We start from the raw sequence: 23,682 nt of genomic DNA, 5'->3' as shown, positions 1-23,682 counted from the left end.
CACATTTTAAATGTTGAATTCATAATTTAATATCAAGAGGGATCAAAAGCTAACAAAATTTAGTACAGCTATTTAGCTACTCCTCATTACAGAGAGAACAACATGAGGGGAAGGAAAGGACTACAGAAAATACACTAGACTGGCAGTTACCAGAAACCTCAGTTTGACTGCTGAGATGGCTAGATACTGTCCAGGTACACTATACAACCACAGCTGCTGGCAAGCTTCTATTTTTTTTGCGTGCTAATCATCTGAAAGAGGTATGGGACGGAAGGTGTGTTTTTAGTTACTTAAACATCAAGATACATTGCGTTTTACCCCTATCATGAATATGTGTAAGTATCCCTGTCTAGAAAGGCAGATCAATTTTCAGAAAATTAATTGCCCTTTAAAAAGCTCAGTTTCCTAATGCTAGCCCATTTTGAGGATGGAAAAAACGTTCCTTTGACATATTGTAATAAAGCTCTGGGTCCAGGTATAAGAAGGTATGTAAAAATTTAAAGCAGTAGGAGCTGCTTGCTTGTTAAAAAAATAACCACAAAGCAACAAACAGCATAAATTAGCATACCTGTTTTACTTGTTGCCAAGATTCTTCCCATTGTTTTAGTTTTCTCTTGGCATCATCAAGTTCCTGTCTAACTCGAGTTAGTTCATTCCCACTGGTGTTTGAATTTATAGAGGGGGTAGTGCCACTGCTTAGTACTGGAGATGGACTAGGAGAGAAACTCCCAGTTACAAAGTCCCAAATGCTACCTGTAACACCATTTAAACCTGTAAAACAAAGGCAGGAAAAAAAGTCATTCTGCACACACTGCTGCAAAATGTTTCATATGCAGAACAAAACAGATGTGCCACATATGCAAAATTTATACATTTATCTGCAAGCCTCATAACATTGTTTCACTACCTTCAGAAATATGACAGTCTGGAAAATGTTGACAGTATTTAGAGCAATTCAGACTTAGCACACTGGGCTTTTTTCTTGCCATAAAAGACACTACAGTCCACACAAGGAGAAGGAAGAGTGGGAATTCATGTACATACAAAAACCTTTGTTCCTAGCAACTCATACATCATTTTAATTCTTCCTCCTTTTCTGTTTTTGATTTTGCTTTAGGAAAATGCTGCAGCTAAAATTAATTCCTGTTGCTTGTATGCCAACTGCTATATTTTAACCCTTTCAAATGCTTCTGTAAATACCTCCTCTTCCAAGAATTCCTTTTTTCCCTTCACTAGGTACAGAAGTTTGTTCCTTGAACTTTCTCACACATACCACATATTAACTCCATTATCAGTACTGTTATCAAATACAATAGCTAGGCTTTGCTGTCCAGGTTAAATCGTAAGCAACATGCAAACCCTTGAACTGGACATTTCTTACCTGCCATTGAGTTCCCTCTTACAATACACAAGGTGCACCCTTCAACTTACCTAAAGAGTTGTGAGAAGAGGCTGAGGTGCCTAACATACTATGTTCTGTCTTCAAAGGCTGAGGCTGCTGGTGGTGAGGAGCCGTAGCGGATGAAACAAAAGACTGAGACAGCGATTGTGAAAGAGAACTGAGTGGAGAGGTTGAAAGGGATGATGATGAATGTAAAGATGAGGAACGAACAAGAGAACCTGGAATATTGACAGGTGCTGAACTTCCCAGTAATCTTTGACCTATGTATGCATTAGGGGGGTAAAAAAACAAAACAACATTTGTTCCAAAGCAGGTACACAGGTGTCTCTAAGTATTTTTCTGAAAAATGTATCAAATGTAAATTAAATTATATATTCAAATAGCTCCCATTAAAAAAGAAAGCTTCATTTATCTTCTATTACAAAAATATTTTTTAAATTGAACACTTGAAAGTAGTTTTCCAAGTGCCTGAAAACAGAATTTGTAGCTTTATAAGGCAGTTGCTTTATCTGCAGCTACAAAGAAAGAGAAAACACTTTTCAGATCAAGTTGACTTAATCATTTTTATAGCCACTAACTAACACAAATGGAGAAATTGACTGAAACTTAAAGGATTAAGAAAAATTTGGCATTTATTTTAATATATAAACTAGAGTTAAGCAAGACTACGTATTTCAAAAATCATCCACAGCATAATAATCAGATAGAGCTCAATTTCTTTCCTCTACATACTTTTGCTTTTGTTTAGTAGATTTTAAATGTCAACAGTACTGAACTCTCTATGAAAACTGGGTTTGTAACAAAGTAAAAACTAATAATTTAGTCAAACAAATGCATTGTTCATAATTTCCCCAAATAATGGTAATAATAAAAAATAGGTATCAAAAAAAAGATGTTCCATCATGCAATTACTTAAATAAACATGCATAGATGCAGTGTTTCCTGGTCAGGAAATGGTTTAATATTTACTGTGAAGATTTTATTGATCAATATGTTTGAATAGCAACTAAAAATGACATCACTTTTGCTTTTAAAAAAATATAGCAGTCAAATGATTGTACTTAAAACAAGGATTGTGATTCTAGTTTTATGGTTTTGCTTGAAACAGGTGAATACATGTCATCAGAGAAAACATAATTCCTCTTAGAAGTATTTCACAATAACAAGACAGGGATGCTCATTATAAGCTTCATTGCCATGGTGTCTTAAAAAAAAAAGTATGTTGAAATACTCAGCAAATGCTACCAAGGTCAGCCTCACGACCAACCATATGAGGAAGATACAGGACAGATATATAACCACAGACGTACATAATATACCAGACAATAAATGTACACCACTCCCCCCAAGAGGAGCAAGGAACCAACAAAGTAAAGGGAGTTTAATTAAAAAATCTCACCAAGTAAGAATTCTCTTAAAAATCAAGAGACAAAGTAAAGCCCCGATAAAAAGTGTATGAAACAGTAGCAGAAGAACCATCCCTCCTCTGGTTCTTAAAGTGGTCTTCAAATACAGTCGAGTTTTGGCAAATACAGTGTGCTTGCATGTCCAGTGTTTATGGGGTAAGGTTTGGGGGGGGCTGTGAGGGGGTCCAGGAAGGGCCGGGGCTGCCCTGCGCCGGACATGGCCATTCCAGCCGGCTCCAACGGACCCACCACCCGACACAGCCGTGCCCCTCAGCCACGTGGTTGTGCTGCTGGGAGAACGTAATTAAGAAAGGGCAAAAAAATGCCACACAGGCAGAGGAGGAGGGAACAAAAGGTGTGAGAAACAGCCCTGTGAACATCAAGGTCAGGAAAGAAGAAAGAGGAGGAGGTGCTCCAGTTGCTGAAGCAGAGATTTCCCTGGAGCAGACTTCCCTGCAGCCCGTGGAGGGTTTGGAGGAAACCACAGTGGAGCAGGTATGTCCCTGCACCCTGTGGAAGACGCGGGTACAAGCAGGAATTTCCTTGCAGCCTGTGGAGAGGAGCAGGTCAGAGCAGGTGGATACTGCCTGTAGGAACCGCAGCCCATGTTGCCGCAGGTTCTCCTGACAGGAACTGCGGCCCTGGATAGGACCCATGCTGGAACAGGGAAAAGTGTGAGGAGGAAGAAGCAGCAGAGAGGAACTGTTCTGAACTGACCAATTATCCCCCATTCTGCATCCCCCTGTGCTGCTCGGGATGGGAAGGGAGAGAGAAGAGTTGGGAGTGAAGTTGAGCTTGGGGAAAAAGCAGGGACTTCTTTTAGTTCTTCTCTTTCCAACTGTATGTTAATTGTCAGTAAATTAATTTTCCCAAAATCAAGTCTGTTTTGCCCATGACAGAAACTGGTAAGTGATCTCCCTGTCTTTATATTGACCCACAAGCTTTTTCATCTTATTTTCTCCCCCTGTCCTTTTGAGGAGGGGGGAATGAGAGAGCAGCTGGATGGGTATCTGGCTACCCACCAAGGTCAACCTATTACACGGCATGAACTATCTTCCACATACAAATAAAACTGGTTACAGTATTTCCTTCCTGTTCCATACTTCATGGTACTTCCAATGAAGCATAATCATTACTGCAGCATAGAACAAGGCTGTAAATGAAATACCAGTCAAACAAACTACAGCATCAGGAGAATGGTTGAGCCTGACATCCCTAGCAGAGAAATAAATTTGAAGTTGCACACATTACCAGTTTCCTTCCAGGTCTATATGAAGGGGAATATCATGAACAATAATGGAAAATGTTAATAGATAACATATAAACTGTTCTGGTGAAAGAACAACCAGTTAGCATCATCACCGGACAGCATAATACCTTCCTGTAAATGCATGTAAATCCTTCCATCACCTATTATGCCCACAGGCCCAAGTCATTAAGCATGTTACAAAAAGAACCAAAATGTTTAATAGACTGATCCCTTGCAAAATACAGACAGGATGATAGCAGTGCAATCCCTTTACACCACAAAGTTAAATAACTGGAACAAAATGAGGACTTTTCCTTCAAAGTCTTTGCTGTCTGTTAACTCTCTTGATGACTAGAAACTGAGAAAGAAAGGTATTTTAAATGAGCATAATTTTACAAATTGGACCTCTTACTTGCTAATCCAAGGTCACTGCCTTCTTGATCTTCTAATTCTCTATCTATGGATGTGACGTTCACATCATTAAAGTGCAAATCTAAAGCAGAACCTGTTAAACAAAACATGTAGCAATGAATTATCCTTGAATTATCCATAAAACTATCATGATGGCTGAAATGAAGAAATAGTAGATCAAATCTAAGCCTGCACCCTTCCTAAATTACTAACCTGTCATGTTCTCCTCATGTGAGGCCTTAACTCATTCTGCCACACTTGACCTCCCCTACCACAACAAGGACTGACATGTCTCCTTACTGTCTATTATCTAGATTTTCAAAGCTTAATTTCTGATACCTTCCAGCTCTCTCAGATTCCACCTCACATGCTGGAAAGTCAGTGGAGTGGAGGGAGAATACAGACAACATCTTAAGAGCACAACATATATAGGAAGCAAATGGAGAGACACCAATTTTCCTTGAATGGCAAGCCTCCCAGACAGGCAAAATCCCCATGTTTGAGCATCCAACAGAAAGCAATGGAAGCGATCAAAACATTTGCATGGGGAGGTCCACCCAGAATCTAACACAGACAACAGGGCAGAGTACTGGGCTGGCAGATGTCCCCTAATGTTAAGGTCTCACTTTCTCCCTACTACCACTGGAGTTGTTCCCATTCACTGCTGTCCATTCCCTATTTATTCCTCTCCAAATCTGTCTCCTTTGATACTTTGTTTATCTAATTTCTCTATTCTCTTAAAAAAAAATTTTTCATTTATTCTTTAAAAAAAAAAAAAAAATTCAGGAGGAATTCAAACACCCTGCAGATTTTATGTTCTCAGATGATACTTCCTTCTTTTTTTTATCAGAACAAAACCAGACAACTCAACCAATCTCCCTTGACTCTGACAGGGGTAGACTGCTACAATATACCTTCTTCCAGTCTGTCATGCACTGTCCAAGCCTCAATGCTAAAAACTAGTTTTGATTGGTATGCTCATTCACAACTTCCCTGTACCCTTCTCTTCCCCTGCTCTTGGGGACTATTACTTAAGGAGCAGACACAGAAGGCTTGGAGCTCCCCATGAGATCAAGACAAAGGGCCACAGAAAGGGCTCCAAACCCCACTGCCTGACAAAGCTTCCTCAGTCCTTGCTAATGTTAACTGTCATGCATTTCCCCTAATCCTTTATCCAAACCCATTTATCCCCTTTTCCATTATCACCTAACCCCTTCTCTTGCTGCAGATCTTTTTCTATCCCTTTTTTCAATCCACCACCTCCTACAAGAAAACTATGTGTTTATTTTCTGTTCTACAATAATGTCTTTAATTTTCTGCACTATTCTGATTACATGCAGTGCTTTATTTTCAGTGCCATCCTGTATATCCACAAAGAAAAACTCTGTAAAAATATTTATACATACATATGAAATTCTTTTAAGGAAAAACCCCAAATCTACAGAGTTGCCATAAGGTACACCAACTTATGCTTACATGAGACATGTATTTTATGATTCATATTCTGTTAGCAAACATAGCATACTGAAAACTGTTGTAGAAAAACATCCATAGACAGCAGAGGCATACTCTCTCTCAAAAGAATCAAGAGTCTCTTATGCTCAATAATACTATCACACTGGGACATGGGAAACAGCATATGACCGTTTAAACGACTTTGCAACACTTGTTCAGCATATCACAATTTAATAATTATATTGAATTAGCACACCTAATATACAGAAATTAGACTGTGGTTTTTATTCTTACGCAAGTAACTTGTTACAGCCAACTAGCCTCTACTTATTTGAGAAGCAGTGTTTATCTTGACAAAAACATGATTTCATTCCATAGTATATCTTAAAATATTAATCATAAGCTGGTATTATTTGCATAGAGTAAAAACTAAAATTCTGCTCGTTCTAATTCTGAAATTTAAAAATAATTTAAAATTTATTTTCTGCTCTAACACACAGATCATCAAAAAAGCCTTTAAGGAAAACAACCTATACATACTTGTAAGACTGCAGAAAAAGATTCATCCCTATATTCTGCACAGATTTCTTTCCTAGAAAAATTAAAAGAGTGAATGCCTAACTTACCGTGCCGAAGTGCTGACTCACTGTCTGCAGTCTCCTGGTTGCTGCTACACATCGATTTAAACACAGAAAGCTTCAAGTACACCAACTAATCACAGCAACTCCCTGATCATGTGACTTACACCACAGAATGTGAAATACATCATCTTTCAAATCACAACATTCCCTGACACACACTCCTGAATAAACCACATTTAGTGCAAAAATGCCACAAATTTCAACGAGTTTGTGGATAACACTAAATTAAGGGGAGCTATTGATACACTTGATGTCAGGACTGCTGTTCAGAGGGATCTCAAAAGGCTGGGGAACTGGACTGACAGAAACCTCATCAAGTTTAACAAAAGGAAAATACAATGCTGCTGCACATGGGACGGAACAATCCCTTGCAAGAGTACAAGCTGGGGGCCAAATGATCAGAAAGCAGCACTGCAGAAAAAGATCTAGGAATTCTGATGAGTGACTTGTTCAGCATGTTCTGTGGCAATAAAAGCTAAAAGAATACTGGTCTACATCAGTCAAAGTGTAGCCAGCAGGTTGGGAGAAGTGATTATTCCTCTCTGTCCAGCACCTGTGAGATCCAGCAGGAGTACTATGACCAGTTTTGAAGTTCCCAGTGTCTAATTATTATTGAAATAATTATCTCCTTTCACCATTTTCCACATAAACAGCCTAGCTCGTTGGAAGCATAGGAAAGCCTGTGGCCTAATGACAGAAATTTTGGAAGCATTTCCCAGAATCTGTCTTGTGCACCCAGAAAGCAAGGGCTCCTCCTCTTTGCGACCTTTCAGATCTGGCCCACATAGCGTGAACAAAAGATTTTGTCCCTGAACATGCAGACAACCAGACTGGAGAATATTTAGTCCGCCAAAGAAAATTCTTCCATTTTCATGGGAACACAGTAGGATCTGTAATTGCACCTTCTATGGCAACATTAAAAAAAAAAAAAGTCTATTTCATCACCCCATCAACGTAAGTTGAGGAGACAGTACTTCTACTTCTAACAATATAGTGAGTTGCATTATGAAGGTTTTACATGCTTTTTTAAATCACTGGCCAATACCAATGCCAAAGTTCCAGTTTACATGTCCCATTCACTCATTCCTACATTCACATTGGAGACCCTGTGAAAAATAATGATTTTGCGTGAACACTTTTAAATTAAATTTCAGATATTGCTTTTAATTACATATAATAAAGCAGGTGTGTACATTACTGTCTTTACCAATAAGCTCTTTGAACATTTGCTGAGACAAGAACTTGAATAATGCAACAAAGCACACACAATCAGAGATTAAATGTTAAGACTCACCTATTACCGATTCAACTGTGTTACTGCCAGAATAGAATGTGAGAGCTTTGGCACTGACAGCAGAGACAGTTGTAGGAGATGAACTATCTGATCCAACACTGGAGGCCAGACTGGAAGTTATACTTGAAGCAAGTGGGTTAACTGCTGAAAAAACACTGAGATGACTCTGTTAAAAAAACCCAAACAACATATGTATACACACACAACACACTTACACAGATGTATGTAGGTATGAAATAAACAGAATGTCCTTTTTTAAAGTAGTTATTTTATTTCAAGCAGAAAGAAATCCAGAAGAACCCTCTAAATAAATCGATTAGGACAATTTTCTTTATCGTTTACCAGCAAGTGCATTTCTCCTACATGGCTGGACATCATGACCATGCTGAGGCAATTCTGCTTTCAGAAAAAAGGTGTTTAAATACTTGCAAATAAGCTCTACAAATATAATTAGTTAGCAGAAGTCTGATGCTCCTTTTCAAAAGGAAAATACCTATTGAGGAACTGTACCATTTCACTATGCATTCATACACAAATTATATTCTTTTTTCTGATCTGCAAAGTTGCTCATTTTATCTAGATGCAATTGCTGCACAAACTGGTCTTCGATTTAGACAGATAAGAAACATGGCTACACTGGACACATGTATCATGTTATATAATGACCTGTACCTGTGCTACTTCTTCCTAACTGAACACTTTTTTTCATACAAATCATGCATTTAAATTATAAAATGTAAGAAATGCAAACAATATGTAACCAAGTAACATTCTAAATGGAAAAATAACTTCACAAAGTCTACAGGGACTTGGTGAAGAGTTTCCTGTATATTAATTCCTTTTATTGTTTACTGTTTATTTATTCCTTCCAATATTTTAGTTACTAAAACCAACATTTAACTGTGACTGAATCAATCCATGCATGCTTTCATTGCCTTGTGTGTGATAAGCAGTGATTGTGCAGTTTCTATTCTGCTGATTTCTACCAATACCACAGAAAATTTCTATTTCCAAGTTAGATGTAGTGCAAGACTGAGGCCAATAACAAACACGAGAATGAGTAATTTTTTTTTAAAATGGGCACAAACTGAAATACAGAAAGTTTTGTTTAGACACAAAATATTTTTTACTGTGATGATGGCAATACACGTGAATGTGTCACCCAAAGAGGCTGTGGAACCTTCATTTTTGGAGGTATTCAAATATTGTGGTTTGAGCCCAGAGGGCAAATGAGCACCACGCAGCTGCTCACTCACCCCTTTCCCACCATCACCGGGAAGGAAAAAAACGAAGCAAGAGGCTTGGGAGCTGATGTAAGGATAGAGAGGGATGACTCACTCATTATAGTCACAGGCAAAAGACAGACTCAGGCTCCTTAGAGGAAGAAAAATAACATTAATTCAACTGCTAACAAAACCAACAACACACACAATGAGACAGTGAGAAGTGTTACCACATCTTGAAAACACCTCCTCCACCCCTCCCTTCTTCCCGGCCTCAGTTTTGTTCCCCAAATGTCTACCTCCTCCCCCCAGCAGCAGAGGGGGCAGGGATTGTGGTTTTTTTGTCAGTCTGCTGCTCTTTCCTCCTGGAGGGGAGAAGCACTCTCCTGCATTCTTCCCCTACTCCACATGGCTCCCCCCTCACAGGAGACAGTCCTCCACAAACTCTCTCTGCCATGAGTTCATCCCACAGGCTGCAGCTGCTCCCATGCTGCTCCAGCGTGGGTCAGCCCTGCTGTCTGAGTCCTCCAGTGTGAACTGTAGCAGTGGGGGCTCCTCCCCTCAGAGTCCCGGACTCAACTGCAGCTGCCTGCTCCACGGGTGACCTCCACGTGTGGCAGGGGGTGACCTCCACGTGTGGCAGGGGGGTGGCCCTGCTGTCTCACCATGGAATGTGGGGGGAGTGTCTCTGCTCCGGCACACCCCTCCCACTTGGTCCTCCTTCCTCCCACTGACAATGGTGTTTGCACAGGTGTCCTTCGCCTAACTTCTCCTTACCAGCCCTAACCCCCTACCAGATTCCCCTTCCTAACATGTTATGGCAGAGGCACAGCCACGGTCACTAACTGGCTCGGCCTTGGCCAGAGGCAGGTCTGACTTGGAGCCGGAGGGGTCAGAGGGGGCCACTACTGTACCCTCAGCCCTGCTGCCAAGATCTCTGCCACACACAGAGACCCAGCACATCAAAATTCTACTAGACAAGGCACTGAGAAACCTGCTCTAGCTGACCCCGCATTGACAAGGGGACAGACCTCCAGAGAATCACTGAACAGTTTGGGTTGGAAGGGACCTTTAAAGATCATCTAGTCCAAGCCCGCTGCTGTGGACAGGGACACCTTTCACTAGACAAAATGCTTGAAAGAATGCTCGAACCCCACCCAACCCAACCTTGAACCCTTCCAGGGATGGGGCATCCACAGCTGCTCTGGGAAACCTCTTCCAGTGTCACACCATCCTCATAGTAAAGAATTTCATCACTGTATCCAATCCAAATCTACCCTCTCTCAGTTTAAAAATGTTGCCCCTTGTCCTGTCACTATGGGCCCCGGTAAAAAAAAAACTTTCTCCGTCTTTCTTATAAGCCCCTTTTAAGTGTTGGCAGGCCTCAATAACATCTCCCTAGAGCTTTCTCTTTTCCAGGCTGAATAACTCCAACTCTGTCTGCCTTCATAGCAGAGGTGTTCCAGCCCTCAGATCATTTTCACATCCCTCCTCCAGACCCACTCTAACAGGTCCATACCTTCACTGTACAGGAACCCCAGAGCTGGAGCCAGAACTCCAGGTGGGGTCTCACGAGAGAGGACTAGAGGGGGAGAATCACTTCTCTTGACCTGCTGGACACACTTCTTTTGATCAGCCCCAGATAACTGGCTTTCTGGGCTGCAAGTGTACGTTGCTGGCTCATTTTTCACCAATCAGTACCCCCTAGACCTTTTCTGCAGTGCTGCTCTCAACCCATTCTTCACCCAGTCTGCACTGATACTGGGGACTCTCCTGACCCTGGTGCAGGACCTTGTGCTGAAGATTGTTTAACTTCAACAGAGGTCCCTTCCAAGCTCAACCATTCCATTATTCTATGATATGCTTTTCCAAACTTTGTTCCAATATTGTAATTTACACCCAATTCACAAAACATTCTCTAATATCCCAATGCAAAATGTTAAATGGAACATTGCTGCTTTCCGTTTTCATAAATGTTTGAGCCAAAAAAAAAATAATCTCTGAACCAGCAATATTTACGTAATAAACCATAAAAACAGCTGTATAATTAAAAAAGTAAAAGGAAAACATGACAAGGCGTAGGAATCCTAGGTTATAAGCCTGATCATGAACCCTGTCATGGGAGAAACATGACATCAAAGTCAATACAAGTAGGAGAGGCAGTACAGGCTTTTTGTATTACTGAAAAATTATCAGACTCAAAATATATACCCTTTTGGCCCGCCTCATCTTAAGCTGAGGCCCCTTGGTGAGAGGGAAGTAAAGAAATTTCACACATACACACAAAGTTGATGGATTTCTTCAGTTAGTTCTCTTTCTCCCCAGCATAAACACCTACATCTACTAGACTAGTCTCTTCTTCCTCCCTAAAGTCTTTACAAACAGCAAGCTCCTTGTCCTACTCAGTACCTACAGACAGATACACTTGTGCAGCTAAAAGATTCCTTTCCTTCTTTTGAAACTTTTTGACAGACCAAAACTGACCCTATCTGTGACTTTAACACTCCCATTCTGGAGGATATCTAAACAGAATGGAGAGACAAAATAAACAGAAATGAGACGGGATAGAAAGGTTATTAAAAAAAGATGTCAACAGCTTTATAATTACATAGCAGAATTTCATACACTCTGCTCTAATTAAATGGAGTTTAAATAACACTTTTTTTTTAAAAAGAAGAGAATTAAAACAACTCACTAAGTATTCTTAAGCTCACCGGATAACAGGAAAATTCAGGTTGGAAGGAACTTTGGGAGGTCACCTAGTCCAACCTCCTGATCAGAGCTACGTCAGCTAATGAAGTCAGATCAGGTTATTCAGTGTCTGGCCAGCCTGGTCTTGAAAAACTCCAAGGATGGAGACTGCACAATCACACTCAGCAACCACTGCTTGACTCTCCCCATGGTGAAAAAAATTGTCCTTATACCCATTCTTAGCTTCTTGTTTCAACTTAAGCAACTCTTGTCCATCCACCGCGCACCACTGTGAGCAGGCTGGCTCCATTTTCTTGATGACCACCTCATAGGTATTGGAAGGCTGCTACTAGGTCCTGCTGAAGCTTTCTTTTCTCCAGGATACACAAGCTCTGCTTCCTCAGCCTCTCCTTGCAAGGCAAGTGCTCCAGTCTCCTGATCATCTTGGCAGCCATGTGCTAAGCTTGCCCTAATTCAGTACTGTAAGCCCGGGACTGGATGCAGTATTCTAGATGTGGTCTAACAAGTGCTAAGCAGAAAGGTAACCCCATCCACTGATCTACTTCATGCTCCTGGTAATACAGCCTGTGATGATGTTGGGCCTCCTCTGCTGCCAGAGCACACTGTTGGCTCACATTCAGCTAGCTGTCTACAAAGACCCTTGGGTCCTTTCCCGCAGAGCTGCTTTCCAGTTTGTTCTTGTTCTCAGCCTGTACTGTTGCAAGAGGTTCTTGCTTCTCAGGTGCAGGACTTTGCACTTGTCCTTAATGAATTTCACAAAGATCTTGTTGGCCTATTCCTCTAGTCTGTCTCTCTGAATGGCAGCCCAGCCCTACTGACTGGTCCCACCAATTTCATGTTATCTGCAAACTTGATTCCTCCATCAGGTTGTTGATAAAGATGTTAAACTAGGTATGTCCTATTTACTCTGTTACAAACATTAATAGAGGTAGAAAGTCTACCTTTTAGGGCAAATCGAAAAAATTATAAAGTTTCCATGGCTGCCACTCTCACTGATTTATAGCCATGTAAGGGAAAAAAAACAATGTATACTTTTAAATTGGTTCATGTGCTATCATTTTACTGCACAGAGCTCATAGGATCCAAGTCTATCTTGTTTTCTTCCCTTATTTATTCTGCACCACTCCTCCTGCTTTTTAAATGTAAGATACATTTTAATCCTCCACTTTAGATTATACACTCCTGTATGGCTGCATGAATGGCAAATGGTGAAACTCATTTATCCTGACATAGTCATTAAAAAAGCATCAGGGTTTTTGTTCTAGCAGTGCAAAGATGGCAGAGTTTTAAGGTCTTTGCATATATAGAATGACCTCTATCACCCGATTAGCTTCACGACAGGTCAAAGCTATGCCCTCTTTCCTGTCACTTTAACTATTTTTCTAGTTTTGAGCATGTGACACTTGAACAACTGTACTGTCATCTTCCTTCTGGCCTTCCTTAAATTTTATCAATTCACTCACAAATTAACTTAATCCAAAATGTCACTATGAAAACTGTGCCATCGAGTTGCTATAATCAAACGCATCCTCAAACTGCCTCATATTCTTCTCATCCCTGGTACTCCCTGCAGCACACACCTATCGTACATTTTCACAGAACCTAGAGCCAGCTGTCCAGGACCATGTCCAGATGGCTTCTGCATAACTTCAAGGAGGGAGACTCCAGAACCTCTCTAGGCAACCTGTTCCAATGCTCCGTCTCACACATACAGTAAAAAAGTATTTCCATAAGTTTAGCTGGAACCTCCTGTGTTTCAGTTTGTGCCCGTTGCTTCTTATCCTGTCACTGGGCACAAATTTTCCTTAGACTATGTTGTAAAGTGCCACATAACTTTGATACTGCATTAATAAATTATTAAAAAGGGCAAAATATTTACAGCATTTAGTTTTTGCCAATACCTGCTTGTTGTCTTGTTCATTTATTTTCTGCTGACTCTCAGCGGGGAAGCTTCGATGCTTTGCCTGAAAGAAGAAAAATCTCTAATATATAAACTTAGTAAGTCACTGCTGTAAATATATTATTAGTTTATGAAGGCTCAGTGGCATCTCTGTAATGGCATCTTCAACAGGCGGATTTCATTTCCTTCACTGCAGTCCCATATGGAGAATTAAATTTTAATGATCATAGAGTAAATCTACATGGAGAAGGAACAGCAGTTGAAACTGTTCCACTTATATGCATAACTGAGTACATGCAAGTTATTTCTGGTCCAAAAATTAAGTAGCCATGTTAGTATTATGCTGTGACAGAAATAACATGTCCCAAATGCCCACCAGCTGGGCAATACTTCTCCAAGAGGCTGGTGGGATAGAAGCCTGAGGTAGCCAAAAGTCTGAGTGGAACTGCCTAGATTTTCCCTTAAAATTATCATGCTACAATAATAACAACAAAAAAATCAAATATAAGGGAAGATTTTCTCTGAACACCATTTTATAATACAATAACTTTTGAAACAAGTGAGGCATACTTAAATAAAAGGGAGTTCTAAGCAATTTTTCTCTGCCCACTGTGTCCTTGCAGAGCAGGATCAAAGGATCTCTGTTCTTTTCAGGTCAGTAATTTGCAGTGATCTCCTGAATTACAGTAAACTCTGGAAGGTGCTCTCTGTCTCCTTAGGAAAAAAATCAGTTCTTTCTGCTGCCTTTGGGTAGTCTTACTGTGTCTGTTCCTTGTTTTCTCTGGGAGATTCCTAATCTGTCTTGTAATGAAAGCTCCCTAGCAGTAACAACTCTCCACCTCTTATGTGCCTCTCACCGCTCTAGATGCTTTTTTAACAGTTGCAAAGTCCATCACTGCTTTCCCTCTAGACAGGTTCAATGTGGCCACGGAAAGGCAAGCACAGGATGTTTTTGCTGCTGAGACACATCCTTTGTAGCGGTACATTAGTCACAAACCAGCAAAATAGACCTTCACCAACGGTTACATCACTTCTCAATTACTGTTGCCTCATGTCCAGAAAGCAGCCATTTGATACTGTAACTGCCCTGCTTCCATGACATTTGGTCAATGATCACTTGATCTCTATACTGGGAGATAGAAATCTTTCTATCACAATGACCAGCTCTGACCTATAGTCTGACCATCTACATGTAAGAAAGCAATCCTGCCAGGAGAACTTCAGAGTAACGATGTTGTGATCACCTACAAGAAGTTACCATTTACAAAACCCACTTTCCTTCCTTTCATTCCTGTTGTCTTTTACTTCTGCACTTCTCTGTGCATCTCAGGTTATAGAACGCAATTCTGGTAAGTCACAGGTTTGCAAGAAGGCCAATCAGCTTGGCAGCAGCTTATTTAAATGTGCCATTGGAGCTCCTTTTTCTAAACAGCACCTTTCTGACAATTTAGAATTGTAACCAGTATTATAACAGAGCAAGAAAAAATTAGCTTTAACAAGAAAATCCTGGGCTTTCAGCTTTTTTTTTGCAGACCAACAGAGTTGTTTCATGTCCCTGAAAAATATCAGTCTTCCCTTCTCCCACTGTCTCTAGCATTATCTGTTTTCTCTCCACCCCCTGACTAAAGGATTTTAACTCTTCACCAACTTCAATTTCAACCATTCTCCTCTTATTGTTAATGCTACAGATACCTCTCCTTCTCTTCAAAAGTCTTGTTATATTTTATCATCTATGTCTGTCTCAGCAATGAATTTGTTCAGGGAGAGAGGCAGCTGCAGGTGGGAGAAGAAACAGACTGAAATCAAAGATTGGAACTCATAAATAGTATCAACACCCAGAAATGAATGCATCTTTTCACTATTAATTTTCAACAATCATTAAAACTGATTCCTACCCAAGTCTAGTTATGATTTTTTTTCCCGTTATCTTGCTCTGTTCTTGGCAACATGGGCTCAAAATGACAATCACATTTCTGCATAGTTAGAATTTATTGCATGTCAGCTGAGCTGCAGTGACTGTTTGCATGACTGTTCTTGGCCTGTGGCAACTGTAAAGTAATTTGATGCAGTTTAGCTCACTAAAGAAGAGGGTTTCAATCTCTGTGTCCTAAATTATCAAAAATCTGTGCCGATACACAAGGCAGACATTTTCTGCTGAATCTAATTTAACTTAAGATTGCATTTGTACTTCTAGACCGATATTATTCACGTACCTGATCTTCTCGTTCAAAACCTGGTGCTTTTGGATAGCTAGATGTTGGTGAAGAAACACCTGATGTGCTAGACTCAGAACACAAAACTCCATTTGCTAATGATCTCTGTCTACAAAGAGGTCCAAGGGGTGATAAAGAACTACTGCTACCAGAACTTGATGTTACAGTTGGACTGGAAGAACAGGAAATCTGTAGAAGACAGAAAACAGTGTCTAATACACACTATGATATTTTTTTTATGTTCACAGCTACAGTCTCCCTCTGTAACACTATCAGTTGAAATTCTAAATTAACTTCAGTCTTATGTAAATACAACACTAACTTTGGTTTATTTATATATATATATTTTTTTTTTTTGGTATTAGCTTAAATAAGTAGCAGATGACAAAAATAACATGGAGCTACGGTAAAAATACAGATTTCAAGATGAGATGCATTTGTAATAACAGAATATAACCTTGTTTGGTCCCTACACACAAAATGAATCACAGGCAGAGATTAGTTAACGGATATAAATTTAAAATAAAGGAATACTTGCTGACAACCTTGATTTCCATTTGTTCATATATTTCTTAATTTACAGTTTAATGCAAGCATTATACAACATTTCACTCTTTTAAAAAAGAATTCATCTGTATCCAGCCAAGCAGTTAAAAAAGAAAAAGACATGTAGAATCTTGGCAAAAAGCATCTCAATGCTTGTTTGTAAATCTCAAAAGGCTGTTTTCTGAGATTCTTAACTATTTAAATGTTTATTAATTAATAAATTATCATTTTAGTATTTTAAAACATTACTGAATTTATCATTTTTAGTTCTGCTGTACATTTTCCAGAGAGTTTTAAACTTCTAAAGTAAAAGGCTTAAGCTGAAGGTACAATCTGTAAGTAGGTCTGGGCAATTTTTTTGCTAAAAGCACAATTCTGATCAACCTGAAATTTATGAACTCAGGTTCCAGCATCCTACAGTAATGGTGGAATTGTGGGCATCATTGCTTGTTTCTACATTTTTAAGTAAACTAGATTTATAACTAGACTCACACAAAGGCAGTATGAAAATACATTCCATCCTACATCTATGCCCAACAGCCCAGTGGTGAGAACAAACACTCAGTGATGATGCACATTTCAATCCCTTCTGTGCTTGTTTTGGAACAGAATCTGCCACCTCTCCAGGGAACCAAACTAGACAATACAATAATGGAATGAAATTCTGCCAAAGATGTTTTGGGTTGTTTAAATACAAAATACACACTGAGTCAGACAAACAAGAATAACTATACAGTTTACTGTTAAAGTCTCGATTTAAGGTTAACCCTAACCCTTAATTTCACTCCATACTCCAAAGAATGGGGAAGTATTATAAGTAAATCAGCATTTTAACAAGAGACAGCTCTCTCCCCAGAACAGTGTAACTTCAGAATGTCCCTCCTGAGCAGCAGGAACTTCAGATTCAGATTCTTCTATATCAGGTAGAGGACAGACATGAACCTGGATGAGGTCTTAACCCTGGACAGAAAAAAAACCACTTCCAACAAATTAAGCCCTATACTCACTGAAGATTATTACCTATGCATTCACTCACTCCTATCTCTACAGAAAATCTCCTGTCATGAACCTTATCGGTGTGGATTCTGTAATTATATTGCTCCTTAAATCCAAAGACTGCTTCTCTACACAACAGTCTGAAATGTACATTACCCTGAGAGCTGACAGAAGTAGAAGATTGGGTATCACAGCAAAAATAATTAAATTGATAGCCAAAGGTTACTCAGAAAAAATTCCTTCTGAAGTCAAAGCCTGAAGAATTCATGTTTTGACCACACACTTGTTACAACATGCAACGTTTCTCTTTCTGTTATCATTTCCTTTAAATCCAAAACTGAAGATTGCCCCTGTGCATGATGATGCTAACTTTGTATATTTTTTCATCTCTAAAGTACTGAAATCCTTTCTTTATTCTATAGAGAAAAAGAAAATAAAAGGACACTGCCAGGAAAAAAACCATTGCTCTCAAGTGAAATTAAAAAAAATGTGGGTTTTTTTTTTTGTCAATAAAAACATGCTAAAATATTCAGCTCCATATCAAAAGATTTTGAAAACTTTTTATGAATAACATAGTTTCATCTTGTAAGTACACTTAAAAACATACTTCTGGTAGCATGAGGCTGCTTAATGCAGCAGACAGATATGTAAGACGAAAAAACTAGACAGTGAAGGCAGACTAACATCCAAAGTAAGACACTAATTTAGATAAGCTACTGACTCAGTTTAAGGATGACTTCTCTAATCTGCACAGAATGTTTCTCAGACTCTTTCATGTCCACTCTTCCAGGTCGGCAGGCAACACAGTTTATTTTATGACACAGGAAGATGTACATCATGATTGCTCCCCTACAGTGTGACCAAATGAAGATCAGGGGAAGAGGGAGGAAGGAAGATAGCCATTAGGGTTTACTTGTCCTGGAGGGCTACCTGCAGACAACATAGCCATAAGTGGGGAATGATGCCCTTGTTCACCCACAAGTACTGGGCTTGGGGTACAGAGTTACTGGTCAAGATCAGATGATATCAGGTATATAGGCCATTAGATAAGACCGTAAGGTGCCATCCATGATCCTTCTGGTTACAGCAGGTATCAATGGTAGCATTAACATACATATACAGATGAAAGCATTAAGAGGTTACAATACAACACAATACAAAAAAGAGTGCAAGAGGGAGAAAGGGAAACTATCAATGCTTACTTTTTGTTCCTCGATACTGCAGAATTTAGATTTTGTTATCAGTGTTGGCATGAACCATCCTCAGCACTACTGATACTAGGAAAATCTATTACCAATTGTTAGTCTTTTTTTTTTAATTACTTTTTCTTCTTCATTGAGACAGAAGCACAAACAACAGAAGCTATAATTCATACAGCTGGCTCAACTCTGGAGGAAGTCTTCAACATGATCTTTGGAAACTGCCCTACAAATTTAATTTAAGATTTGTGGCATTTGATTTTCTGAGTGTGGGATAAAGAGACTCAACAGATCTAAGTGATCTTCAGGAATGTGTCTGTCCTAAAAATGGAAATCTGTGCTGTGTAGTCAAAGACACAAGCACAGGAAGAACACAGTTCAACCCCTAAGGATTTAGTCTAATTAAAGAGCAGTACTTGCTGACATTTCTCACTTTACAGAGGCTCAGCTGTAAATCTTCAAAGATTCATTTTTAAGCTTAACTAAACACTGCAGCTGGATGTATTTCGGATTACCTATCACTTTCACAGGGTTACAAAAGAACTTTTCCAATTTTGTGTCTGCTCAAGGTGATAGGAGTATGCCTGAACATTTCTGACACACCGCAAGTTGAAAGATGCCAAGCTTGCCTTAACAAGGGTCACACCCTCATAATGTTGTAACTGCACAGACCTTGGCCTCTTAGATTCTTACAAAGGAATCATTTGTCACTACTCTTCACTGCAGCTAAATTGCTTTGAAAAAGAGCATGTAGAACAGTGACACATTCTTTCCCCTGGTTCTCACCTACTATAGGCCTTTGCTTACAGCTGAACTTCTATAAAGAAAATAAGGAAACATGCACCTATAAAACTAGTTATATTTCCTATGAAAACAGCAGCTTCTTGAGTTTCTTGATTTCTGTTACATTTTGTGGCTTTAAACATACTGTTAAATTGCCTACAGTTGTGGGGGGTGGAGAGGAAGATGACAGGAAGAGGTAACATGTAAGCATTTTTAACTAAGCTGCAAAACTGATTTTGTTCTCAAGTAACTTACTTTCTTCCTACAACCCTCACTGTCTCAGAAGACTAATTCCACAGTAAAGGAAGTATAATTCATCACCAGTGTTCAGACTTAGATCATGTACACGTAATCAAACTCAGTTGCATTGTCACAGCTTAATAAAGTATTATTTACCAAATGAGTGTGGTAACTGATCATATGCACATGGTCAAGCCATCCTAGCTAGGAAGTAAAACAGACAACTTGGGGCTTAATGAAGGCAGCAGAATGTTACCACTGAGTCTACAATCAGGATGAGCTAAAAGACACACAATCTTTACTGTGACTGAGCTGACAAGCAATGACTTCTTAACTGTGCTAACTCAAACGTGTGAACAAGTACTTACACATCTTTGATAAACTTGATAAAACAAAGATGGTGCAGGTTATCTTGTCTTCATCCATTATGAGCAACATATATCCTATGCAAATACACAATCTTTTGAATAGATCATGAACTCTGGGCATAGTGACATCATGGCAAACATTTCTATCCTTTTACTCTTTAAAGGGAAACTAGGCTCTTCGCCTGCAAGTGCTAACATATATATTCCATTACTGACCAACGCAATTAACCTTTAATGTATCTCCTATTTCATCTCCAGAATAAACAGCAAGTTTTCCTATTAATCTTGCAGTGCCATAAACTTGACCAATATTTACAGACAAATTTTATCATACAGCAGGCCTTTGCTCTGTATCATCACCTCTTAGGTACACCACAGTTAGGTACCAGTAACACAGAGACCTGATGTATGAAGAAGCTCAGCAGTATAATCCTAAAGCGTGAGCTGAGCATGTTTTAAGGAGAGGTGATAAGATTCTTGACATTTTCTTTGGCTGAAAGGTTACTCAAAAGAATATACATTTTGTATTGATACAGTAACACTCAAAAGCTCAAATCAACCAGCATATAAAGCAGCAACTATGGTTGCACGCACTGAGAAAGCCTAGTTAATCCAACTCTCATGCACTATAAGAAAAACAGACATAGGAGAAGACCTTGTGGGTATGTTAAATTGCAATAAAATTGCAGGATATTAATGAGAACAGTTGAAATGAAGGGATGAAATTCAGGTGAGGCAGAAGCTTATGGGTGAGAATGATGCATATATACAGAATGCAAAGGACTATATGCCAGAGAGATTACCTTGACTGAGGAAAAGAGGTGCATAGTATATTGGAAGATTAAACATTACATAGCTGAAAATTCATGGAAGGACATCCAATAAGCAATGGAAAGATGAGTAAACATGAAGAAGTGGTAACATGCTGAACTTCATTAACCAAGTAGGGCATCACAGTTTAAACAGTGCAAGCAATGTATCTGAAACAAGGATCAAGCTGTTTCAAGACTTGTTTGCACAGAAATACTCAAGAAAACTAGTCTACTATTGTTTCCCATAACTGAAAAGTTCAGATACATGAATTTTATCAACACAACAGAAGAAATTATAAGACCCTCTTAAAGTTAAATAAAGAGTGAAAGAAAAGAAACATGTCATAAAAAAAGAGCAGTAGGAGAATGAGTAAAAAGGAGTGTTCCTTCTGGCAATTAGAGGACACTGAACAAAGCACACAAGAGTAGCAATGGTTAAGAATAAGTAGTAAGAGCTGAAAGTAGAAGTTGCTGGTGTAAATGCAGCTCCTAAAGAAGACACATAGGACTGTGAAAGAGGAGTGAATGTGTTGCTACAATGCATACAAAGACTCCAAATCTTACTTAAGGCACTTCACCGCACTGATGCAATGTGAGAAAAATGGGTATGCCAAGAAAGCCAATCTAGGTCTTGGTAGAGCAACACAACAAATGGAAAGATAAGAGGCGATGGCAAGTATGGAGAAACAAGTAGTATTAATCTGAAATGAAAACTTACAGTCAAGGGAAATACTGCACCATACTGGGTAAACTGCACTGTGGAGGTTTAAGTACATTTAGATGATACAACTGGTGGAGTATAAAGCAAAGGGAACTGCAAAGGCAGAATGTAGAAAAACAGTACTATCACAGATCAGGCAAAGGATCTGACAAAAGTATAATGTTAGATGCTTCAAAACAGAAGGCAGAACATGGAGGTAAAGAAACACAGATGTAGAAGCTCTCCATGGAAACTGAACTAACACCAAAAAAGGCTGAATAGACTATTTCCTGACTGAAATGTTAAGGAAAGATACAACAGAGGAATGACTCGTGACAGTCTAACTGACAAGGCAACTTAGATGAAGACATAAGAATACAGTATAGGTGAGATAAGGTACATATTTAAAACAGTTATACAGTCTCCCTCGCTATCAATCTGGATCATACAGAATCTCAATGGACTCATTCTTCCAATAACATTTACAGATAAGGCAATAGCATTTCCACATTCTAGAAATGGGGACCTAAGCAACTTGCTCGCAGTCAAAGAGGTATGTTTTGACTGAGCAGAGAACTGAGTTTAGGTCTCTTACATCATCCTTTTCCTCTAGAAGCAAACAAAACAGCAGGATACTCTCCCAGCATACTAGATATAACAGCATATGTGAAAGAAGTTTTGGAAGATAAATAGGGAGATTTTGTTTTGAAGCCACAAAGGAAGAGAGGCATAGAAAGTCTAATTTCACATCATGATAAGAACCACTAAAATTAAGTTTACTGAGGGCCAGTGTGTGACAGTGATGAGAATGAAGACAAAAGAAGGGACAGAAAGACAGACAGCTCATTGGAACAGAGACAAAAACACAAACCGTGAATGTAAGTAAGTTGCTAGGATATGGAAAATGGGGGGAGGGAGGAAAACAGACTGACTACTTAAAATACTAAAATTAAGCAATTTACAGCAGATGGAGAAGGTGAAAGCAAGCAAGCAACAAAACTCAATAATTAAACATGGAAAACCAGACCAACCTTCTAATGAAAAATCAAGAACTGGATATTCAAAAAAACAAACAATGGAAGTGCATCAAGTAATGCTGCAGGTTAAGTAGTCAAGTGAAAGAAAGAGAGAACATTTCGTCAGACATTTCATCAGGCATCAGAAAGAAGGTGGCTACTTGCAATAGCACTTGAAGTAGAGGGAAGGCAGTAGGGGCAACTTTTTCCTTTTCACACCTGAACAGTAGTACAGGCAGAGACTCACTAAGCACGGGATGGAAAATGTACACACTGTTCATCAGACTCCTAATGGCTAACAGAAAAACCCATGGAAGCAGATTCCCCATAGATGTAAGGCATATTAGAATAGTTTAAGTGTTTTCAGCTGTACATAAATCATTCATGAAAGGGCAAGAAACTTCTGGGAAAAGAGATGCTTTTAGGGGTCTCTGATGAAAGCTTCAGAACCTTAGCAACAAGAAAATTATCTTCCTAAATAAAAAGGCAGACCCTCTCTCAGAACCTTTTCACATATAGAGCAGACTTCTGTACTGAGAATCTAAGATAAAATGTAGGCATACTGGTATCTTTATTCCCGATCTACAGGACAGTAACATGAAGATACATAAAGAAACCCAGAAGTTTTAACAACTGCACTATTTATTGGTGATTCCTTTTAAACATTATTTAAAATATGTCCTTTTATATGTTTTCTAACCAAACAGTATAGGTCAACAGCACTGGAAAGCTAAAAGTTAAAATTCTGGGAGTAAATGTGTACGTACTTATGACTGTGCTGCAAATGAGGTAAGAAAAATGCAAGTCAGGAGAGAACAAGAGAGATGTCACTGTCTTATTTTGCAACAAACATAAAACCTAACAAAAGGATCTATTCCAACTGATACTGAAAGGAAGAAAATAAAAGCTCTGCAATATATTTTTCCCCTTCCTCTCTCTCATCCTTAACTGATAACATTTGCTAATATAAACTACATTTACCACCCTTGTAATCAAACACCTCTCTACTACCAAACACACTACATGTACTGCACCACTGTAAGAAGTTCTAAGTATAAAGCATGTTCAGGTAGGACATCGATTCATTCCTAATGTTAACAAATTAGGGCAGAGAAG

At 39.1% G+C, this 23,682-nt stretch overlaps 1 protein-coding gene across 13 annotated transcripts in view; it reads right to left on the bottom strand.

The window, feature by feature from the left end:
- The window catches only part of UNKL (unk like zinc finger), a 53,783-nt gene that overhangs the window by 7,645 nt on the left and 22,456 nt on the right, over positions 1 to 23,682 (bottom strand). For 7 of the 13 annotated variants that reach the window (XM_074918942.1, XM_074918932.1, XM_074918939.1 and 4 more), the window contains 6 exons: positions 15,907 to 16,095; positions 13,695 to 13,757; positions 7,859 to 8,024; positions 4,470 to 4,562; positions 1,432 to 1,662; positions 569 to 771 (listed from right to left, as the gene is read on the bottom strand). In XM_074918942.1, coding sequence (XP_074775043.1) covers positions 569 to 771; positions 1,432 to 1,662; positions 4,470 to 4,562; positions 7,859 to 8,024; positions 13,695 to 13,757; positions 15,907 to 16,095 — 945 coding nt within the window. The other 6 variants (XM_074918935.1, XM_074918934.1, XM_074918936.1 and 3 more) reach the window with 3 other exon arrangements.

The sequence above is a fragment of the Athene noctua genome, chromosome 15, assembly GCF_965140245.1.
Source record: "Athene noctua chromosome 15, bAthNoc1.hap1.1, whole genome shotgun sequence".
In the NCBI taxonomy this organism is placed as follows: domain Eukaryota; kingdom Metazoa; phylum Chordata; class Aves; order Strigiformes; family Strigidae; genus Athene; species Athene noctua.
The sequence above is the reverse complement of the archived record's forward strand: the minus strand, read 5'-3'. Positions and strand labels throughout refer to the sequence as shown.